Genomic DNA, 9,968 nt, shown 5'->3' on the forward strand with positions numbered 1-9,968 from the left:
TGTAAAATATTTTAAATGTCAAATTTGTGTAAAAATATTTTAGGTGTCAAATAGGTGTAAAAAAATTTTAGGTGTCAAATGTGTGTAAAATTATTTTCGGTCTGAAATAGGTGAAAAAATATTTTAAGTGTCAAATGTGCGTAAAAATATTTTAGGTGTCAAATGTGTGAAAATATTTTAGTTGTCAAATGGATGTAAAAACATTTTAGGTGTCAAATAACTGTCAAAACATTTTAGATGTCAAATAGGTGTAAAAATAATTTAAGTTTCAAATGTGTGTAAAAATACTTTAGGTGTCAAATAGGTGTACAAAAATTATAGTTGTCAAATGGGTAAAAAAACTTTAAGTGTCAAATTGGTGTAAAAATGATTTAAGTTTCAAATGTGTGTAAAAATATATTAGGTGTCAAATAGGTGTACAAAAATTATAGTTGTCAAATGTGTGTAAAAATATATTAGGTGTCAAATGGGTGCTAAGAAATTATAGTTCTCAAATGGGTGTAAAAATATTTTAGGTGTCAAAAGTGTCTGAAAATCTTTTAGGTGTCAAATGTGTGAAAATATTTTAGTTGTCAAACGGATATAAAATATTTTAGGTGTCAAATGGGTGTAAAATAATTTAGGTGTCAAATGACTGTAAAAATATTTTAAGTGTCAAATGTGTGTATAAATACTTTAAGTGTCAAATGAGTGTCAAAAAATTATTGTTGTTAATGGTTGTAAAAATATTTTAGGTGTTAAATGTGTGTGAAAATATTTTAGTTGTCAAATGAGTATAAAAAAAATTTAGGTGTTAAATGGGTGTACAAAAATTATAGTTGTAAACTGGGTGCAAAAAAATTTAGGTGTCAAATAGGTGTAAAAATATTTTTTGTGTCAAATTAGTGAGAAAAAATTATAGTTAAAAAATGGGTGTATATATGATGTAAAATTTTATAAAATACTTTTGAATATTAAATCATCAACCAAAATTTCAAAAATATATACAACTGATTCAACAAAAATAATAAATAATTAAATTTTTGCCTCCTTTAATATATCAATCTCATTCCTGAAAAAATATTCTCCAAATCACAACCAAAATTCACCGATATAATTGCTTCAAGGGTTACTTGATTTAAGTTTGGAGAATTTCTAAAAATATAAGAAATTAGCTAAGTTATTTTTCACAAGATAATATCAAAATTAACTATCTAGAAATCACTCACTGTACTAGAATTCATAGATGTTGAAAGTATAATTGCTATGATGCTTAGTTTTTCAAGGAAAATATCGACGAGATTACTAATCGTACTTGTAACTTTAATTAGTGAATCATCCAAAATTAATCAAAATTAATGAGATGAACATTTAATTAAATAATTATATTGAAACTATTAATTGCTAATTTGTAGTTAGATTTTTTATAGTTATTATCGAGGTATTTAAGTTAATAATGAAAGTTTCGACACTATGAAAATTTTAACTTAGAAAGAAGTAATGACGCAATGTTGTTGTTATGGACATAATTAAATTTTATAAAATCCACTTCCATTCATACTAAAATGATGATCATATCACCCTGACCAAAGCGAGGGCGCGTAATATACAAAATATAGCCGTTTGGACACTGTTCCCAACGCTATTCAGACCAAAGAACCAAAGAAGCACAAAGACCCCTTTTCACTAATCAGAGCGCGATTCAGCTCAATTTCCACCGGGGAACCCTGGTTTTTTCAGGTGTTTGGATGGTGTTTTTCTTACTTGTAAATTTTAAACAAAACGACAATAATTCATTTAAATAGTGTTAAATATAAATTAAGATTTTTTAAAATTAATGGATAAAAAATAACTCATTCAAAATCAATATATTAATGTATCAGAGTATAGCGAGTACAGATATCCACAAGTACGAATATTATGATATCTGTACCCGTTCTATTAATATGTGGGTATAAAAAATACTCGTATCCATTACTCGCGATATCTATTTTCAATATTCATTTCTTACCTATTACGGATCTTATCTGCGAATATCTACAAGTACACATATTTTTTATATCTCTAAATACAAGGACATTCTGTTTAAAAACTTTAATATAGTCTTTATGAAGAACTTAAAATTTAATTAAACCAATTTTTACTTTCTATATGATGACATCTCTTTAATAACAATGCAAAGTAACTCTCATGTTTTCCTAAATTAAAACAAAAATGTAATAGCATATGTTCAATTAAAATATAAAATTTCATGATATATAACTAACTTCTTTTAATAGAAATTCTATTATTTATATATATATATATATATATATATATATATATAAAAGAAGATGTCTTGTTAGTAACTAATTTTAGTGACTGAAAGTTATTAGTCACTATAGTGACCAATTTATAAAATTAAAAATTATTGGTTGCTAAAATAGTCACTATTATAAACGAAAAATTATAATTGGTTACTAATTAATTAGAGACCAATTTAGTAACTAAGTCATTTTGGTACCTAAGTAGCTAAGTTTTAGTGACCAATTTTCCTTGGTAGCCAAAATCTTGATAGCTATTTTTAAAATCCAATTTAATGACAATAATATTTTTTTATTCATAATAGTAACTATTTTAATAATCAATAATTTTTTATTTTATAAATTGGTATCTAAATTAGTTATTATAATGACTAACAACTTTCGGTCATTAAAATTGATTACTTAGTGTATATATATCCTAGCGTAAACACAGGCGCTATCGCGCCTTTATATCTATTTTTTAAATATGTGTGATATTATATTAATAGATGATAATATTGTAATGTTATTAAGTTAATATATAAATTAAAATTATATTTATTAAAAATAAAGTGAAATATATAAGAACAGACAAAAGAATAACCATTGATAAATAAAGAAGAAGAGAAAAAACAAAGACATCCGATTTTATAAAAAACTTGTAAAAGTAACGGTCAATTTTTAAAAATTTAATAATTATTATATTTAAAGGGTAAAATTGGTATTTTGAAATGTGGATAAAAAAGGGAAATCTTTATATATATATATATATATATATATATATATATATATATATATATATATATATATATATATATATATATATATATATATATATATATATATTCTTTTTCAAAGTTAAAATTGAAAATGAGCACAAGACAAAAGAACAGTTGCAATTAATAGTTATTTAGGTTTGAAACTTATGTTTTATGTTTTCTCCTATACTTTATCAAAATAAATTAAGTGTTGTTCAGATGGTTGGACAAAAAAGACTACAATATCTTGTCTGATGATACACTTTTTGGGATTAAAAATGCAAAACACAGTATAGATGTTATTAAAGTTTGGATGAACTTATGAAAAACCACATGCTTTCAAGAAGATTAATATTCATGAGGCGAATAAAATATGCAAATTACACATAGAATGACAAAAATATTTATGATTACATGTATATGCGAATAAAAATTATTGGATATTGAGTGAATACTTCAAATGACTGCTCGCGAATAATAGGTAACGAATAATTTAAATAAGTTGGCTATTAATATCATATTATCAATATCTATAGATATTCATTATCTTAAAAAAATTAAAATTAAAATTTAATTTATAATTTATTAGGTTAAATTTAAATAATATTATACTTTAATTTAATTTACATTTATATTTTATGTTGTTTTTGTAATTTTATTTAGATCTTATTTTAAAAATTATAATTTTTTAAAATATTTACAAATATTGTTGAGCACTCACAAGTTGTAAAAAAGTCACAAATATTTTTGAAGTGAGCATCCGGCAAATAACAAAAAGATAACAAGATAATTTTCTGTGATGGATCAGATAATGGGTAGATACTATACGGCCCGACCTGTGATAATCCTAAACATAAGTGTATTACTGTTATCATAGAACACACAAACTAAAATTATTAAATTGACCAAAATGTTATAGACATTTTTGAAGGAAAAATTAAATGATTAGAATAAGAGATGACAACGGACGGGATCAAGTACAAGCAGTGCCTACCCGCTACCACTTCGCCTAAAAAATATATCATACTACTCGCCCTGTTATCCGTCGAATATTCATGAAAAAAATGCAGATATTTTTTATACCAATAGATTCTCATTGATACCCACAAATATATATATATATATATATATATATATATATATATATATAATTTAAAAAAAATAAAAAATTAATTTTAAAGTATAATTCAAATCAAAATATTCACTAAAATATATTAATACAATGCAATTTAAATGAATTGCACCAAAATATAAATTTTAAAAAACTAATCCTTTTAACAATAATAACTTCAATATTATTGATCTAAAATAAAAAATATAAATGTATGAAGTCAAATTTTAAATAATTCTTTAGTAATTAGTATTTCTTTTACTTATAACTTTATCTTTATCATTTGGTTTTAAAAAAAGTGACAAAAATAACACTCACTAATGATTATTATGTAAGAAAATATATAAACAAAAATTATGAACAGATAGCGAGTATGCACAAGATACCTATACCCACTCTATCATCAAAATGTAATTAAATACCTATATCTATCTATCACCCGCGAATATCTATTTAATATCCGATCTTATTAACAGGATACAATTATTTTGTTATCCCTAAATAGAACCACATCAAGAATAATAATAAAAAAATAAGAAAAAGAAATACAAACATTAATTGTAGAATTGGATGTTAACCTAAGGTGTAATTTGAAATTCAAATTAGAGTTGCTTGTTAATAAAAAATGGCTTTAAAATTGAATTTCAAATATTAAATTATTTATAGATTCTCTGCTTAAAAAAATATGAGTTACGACTTTAAAATCTTTTGGAAAGTCTGAGGAAAATAAATACCAAGAAACTGAAATAAAATACACAAAAAAGAATTGAAACTGAATTAAAATACACACAAAAAATTGAAACTGAATTAAATTGTCTTAAAAAGAGCATTTGAGAAAAAAACAACTTAATTGTTATATTAGTTTAATTTTAAAAAACTGAATTGTACATTTTGAACTAAACTTAACTCTAATTTATGAAATTAAAAGACGTGCTTTAAAATAAAGATACTTTTATAATAATTCAAATAGGATATGCAATAAATATACTTTTACATATTAAGACTCCATGTTACGTAATAAATTAATAAAGAAGCTAGTTTCCAATGCCATTTACTTGATAATGAAGGCTACTTTCCAAGTCAAAATTTTCCATATTCATCAAACAGACCATCTCTCTGCTGCCGACAATCTTGAATGTCTTTAGCAAAGAAATAAAAAAATCCATAAATAACTAAATGCCCTAATAAGTATAACATCCCGAAAAAAAAATTGTCTCTTTAATTAAGTGATATCATTGTTATAGTGAGTTTATTATTTGGACCATTTTGATTATGCAAAACAAAATAATTTTTATGGTATCGTATTGTAGTTGTTGAACAAGATAAACCTAAATGGAAAACTTCACCCATATAAAGTATATTGCTTTGAAATGAAGTTATGTTAATTATCAAATATCAAGAAGCTTGTTTTTAAGTTTTAATTTTATTCACCTCAACCACTTTGCTAGAAAGAGACTTTGCATTGCTTGGAGCAAGTAATCCACAGAAAAAGAGAAAAAAAAAAGTGTTCAACGCGTGGTTGAGATGGCAAAATTTAAAGCAATTAATGGATTTTCATGAGATCTACTCATGTCTATAAAATACATTAAAATTGACATCTAGTCTTCGGGGATATTTTATAATTTTCAAGAGATCATTTTTCCGATGGCAACTGGGTCTTTGAGACTCTTTCTTTCAAAAATGAAAATATTTTAACTTTTTTTAGAAAACCATAAGGAATAATTTAAATAATTAATGAAGACTCCAAAGTATACATACTAGCTTCTGTCCCCTTCCCACAGCCACATGCCAGAAGACAACATATTTATTTAACATATATTGATTCTTCTTCTTTGGAATAGTACATAGATATTTTAAAAAAACAACCATGACAACATGTTATCTATTTTTATCCAGAAATTAGTTGATGAATATTCATGGCAAACAAAATTTCATGTATTTTTAGTTCAAGTTTATTGATTTTCTAAACCTTGTAATTTCTGTAGCATTCAAATAATGAGTTTTACTGAAACTCGTGTAAAAACTATTTTAATATTACCTTAATTATTTATTGATTGTTCAGATACGTTAAATATTATTCTGCATTCAAAAGATTTGACTGCATTACTGCACTTTACTTTACACACAACCTGCAGCAGTTAGCTTTGCTGGTACGTAGTTTTGACCAGTTATCGTAGTTTAATTTTTTACCACAAAATTGGTAACTTATTAGAAGGAAATTGGTCCCACACGTTACTTCGTACCCCCATCATCTACTTTATGTCATTCATCAGAAAAATGCTAGCAAACAAAACCGACACTAACCCATCATTAAACTATATAAACTCAGTAACTCGAGTCTTTGAGAGGAAAATTATGTAACAAGTTGTGCCCTTCCCCCAATAATTGAACTTCGGTACCTCACTGTATATCTACAATGTATTGTTACAACATAAATAGAAACTGATTTACACATAAAAACAATTCACTCGTTCTGTGGATAATCTGATTTAAAAATTACCAAAGGTTAGCTTTTTAATCATACTCTATTATCTTTGAAGAGATTTTTCAATTAATCATTACCCCAGTTTTCAAAATTATATATATAATATGGTAATAAAACTATAAGTTAGAGTTTATACTAATAAAATTTCTCATTTCGAATGACTCTACCACCTATTATTAAGTATTATTAAGTTATACATTGGTTTGGGATAATATAATTTTTAAGTAAAATTGATATAAATTTTATTTTACAAACTGATTTTTAGGTTGAATTAGGATTAAATTTCACTTTTTAACCATCTAATATTTCTAATTTTTCTTAATTATTTAAGGAACTGCGTGGTGCACGAATGGTTTTTATTGGATAGTGACTTATATATATATATATATATATATATATATATATATATATATATATATATATATATATATATATATATATATTGAGCTTCTTTCTGATACTGTCTTTTCTTCAATTTGTTCATATGTCATCTACTCGTATAGTATTCGTAAAAAAGTAGCAGAATATATAGTCTATTATTCATTTCATTTTGGCGTTGTCTTCATATGTTTTATTAGACATCAATCACTACGGAAATGTAATTCTTTTGTTGATCAGAACACTGTCAAATGAATTACTTTCAGAAATGATAAGTAAACTCTAAGCTGCTTAAACTTTCGATCATTTTAGTTTATCATCATTTATTTTGTACAAATACAAAGAGTCTTCTGTACTTTTGACGGCAACGTATGAGAATGAAATTAAATTGTTAAAGATATGTATAGAATATTGCTGGGCTAACTTTTAATATATATTTTAAACGTGCAAGCCTCATGCTGATGCCTTTAGGAGACTCTGATCTAACGGAACAAAGAGGTGACATAGATGAGAGGAAAAGTTACAGTAACATTTGTTGTATCGAAATTAATCTGCTATCACAACCTCGTAGAATTGAGGATTCCGTAGTTAATTAACATAAACCTTATTTGTTTAAGATTGGAAGCCATGATATAAGTAGTAAAATGATTTAACTGTTTAATGAGTATGGTGGTGATGATCTGGTATATAGGCTATTGAATCCAAACATAAAGGCACTGCTACATATATATAAGTCTAAAATCAAAAGTTAGAAATCAGAACAAGAACAAGAAGCGAAGGAATCAACAGCTACAGAAGGTAATAGCAGGTTAAAGATATATGATGCACTTCATTACTATAAAAATCAGTTTGGCACATACAATCTATCCAACTAGGCACGTTTATTAACACCAAGCATAGACAGAAAACAGCTACAACATGTCACAGAAAATCTCCAAGAAGTACCTTCTTGAACATGGACGAATAGCACCCTCGCGACCTGGCATTACCAAAACACAAACTCGAACTAGTCACCTCGTACATGTCTTCATCTTCTACACTCTTCCTCGGGTGTATCATCGGAGAAGATGGCACAGAATACGATGTGGGCCGTGGAGAGGAGAATGACATAGATGACGATGATGAAGAAGAAGAGGGGGAAGAAGAAGAAGAAGAAGAAGAAGAATAAGACCAAATGTTTTGAGATCCAGTTTGTGAAGGAGCACCATCTTTTCTACGTTTGGGGAACAGAGTTTGCAAAAAGGTAGATTTTGGTGGGTTCTTGTTCTTGACCTTGGGAGTGGTGTTTTGGAAATAAGAGGGTGGTGGTGTGAGAGGAGGGAGAGAGTTTTCTTTGAATCTAACCTTTGGGGTACCTGGTTGAGATTCCCACACAAAGGGAACCGAAGAAGATTCAACATGGTAAGCTTCATTGGAGAGATTGGAGAAATCCCTTGCTAGCTTATGATCCATGTTCTTGTCTTTCCTATGATGCCTTTGTACAACGATGTTAGAAGGCCTTTGGAGAGTGGTATAAGAAGGGTTTGACATGGTTAATTACAATGTAGTAGTAGCTGTGGCTGAATAGTGTGTGTGATTATGTATATATGAGTAAGTGTTGAAGATGGGAAAGTGTGTAAAAGAGACATGTTCAAAGGGTTTTGGTGATGTGAGTGAGGGAGTAGTTTAAGACTTTTCTTTTTTATGTTAAAAATGGGAATCTATAGCCATGAGGTTGGCGATTGGTAGTGGGTGGCCTGTGTATGTTTAAGTGGTTTCCACATTCCAGTGGAATTTGCGATGCTTGAATATATTACAAAACAAAGTGAAGTCAACTATATACAATTGTGGCAGGTTAGTTAATGGCGCTTAGTTCACGTAAAGATAATCAAATGCCTCTTTAATCATTATTTGCTCATACATTTATAGTTCCTAGGATCGACTCAGATCGATTTTATTTGTTTAATATTGTGTCAAATATTATGAACAAAGGATGAAGTGGAATACAAGGCTCTAATCATCCCACTATTTTTCTTTTCCTTTTCGATCTAATCATATTTACTCAGATTTTGACTCATCATCTCCAAAGCTTTGCTCACTACAATACTGTTCTGCCAGAAACCCTAGAACGACACAATCAAAGCCACAAAATTGCTGAGATATTGTACCATGGAGAAGACTCAGCTTCGATAAAATACATTTTAAGTTGTCAACAATAACTTTGATCCAAAATCTTTATACAATAGATTTTTATGAGTATTTTTCCCACTTCCTTTTAATACAAGACTTAGAGATTTATATTTAAATTGTGTGTTAAATAAGTTTTTTGTCTCTGAATTTTGATATAAAATTGAAATTTGTCAATATTCAAAATTTTGATATATTTTGGTTTCAAACTAAAAAAATGAATAAATATAATTATTTTAACTTAATTATATTAAATTTTTTGTGTCAAATATATCAAACAATATAAACAACTCAAATGCTAGCATGAAATACATTTGAAAAATTAAAAAAAATTAACGTAATTGAGTTAAAAAGACTATATCTATTTATTTTTAAAATTTAAGGATTAAAATGTATCAAAGTTTCGGATAAAAATGAATCTCAATTTCACATCAAAAATTCAAAGACTAAACATATTTAGCCCTTAAATTTTCAACACCATTATAATAAAATTAAAAAAAAATTAAAGAAAAGGAGCTTATATATTTTTAAGTATAAAATAACGTATACTCTCATCTAGGAAAATTGTATATAATAATCTTAGTTTGATACAATAGGTAATCGTAAATAAATGACAATGTAAAATTAACAGTTTTGCATTATCATCTGTATATAGCCATCAAATCACATGTTTCCAAATGATCCATTTGTTTTAGTTGGTGCAATGTTTTTCTTAATGTGAGTTAGTTGAATATAATATGAATAAGGAAGAATGATTATGGTTACTGAACCTAAAGTCATGTTATAAGAACCAATGAATCAACACCGAT

The 9,968-nt window shown here is 26.7% G+C and overlaps 1 protein-coding gene across 1 annotated transcript; it reads right to left on the reverse strand.

The window, feature by feature from the left end:
• Positions 1-7,792: 7,792 nt before the first annotated feature.
• Positions 7,793-8,789, reverse strand: LOC114195257 (uncharacterized). The gene has a single exon (XM_028085660.2). The coding sequence runs from the start codon at positions 8,521-8,523 to the stop codon at positions 7,915-7,917; it is 609 nt and encodes a 202-aa protein (XP_027941461.1). The 5' UTR covers positions 8,524-8,789; the 3' UTR covers positions 7,793-7,914.
• Positions 8,790-9,968: the final 1,179 nt, after the last annotated feature.

Source organism: Vigna unguiculata, chromosome 8 (genome assembly GCF_037176805.1).
Source record: "Vigna unguiculata cultivar grain cowpea cultivar isolate G323 ecotype 2 chromosome 8, ASM3717680v1, whole genome shotgun sequence".
NCBI classification, from domain to species: Eukaryota; Viridiplantae; Streptophyta; class Magnoliopsida; order Fabales; family Fabaceae; genus Vigna; species Vigna unguiculata.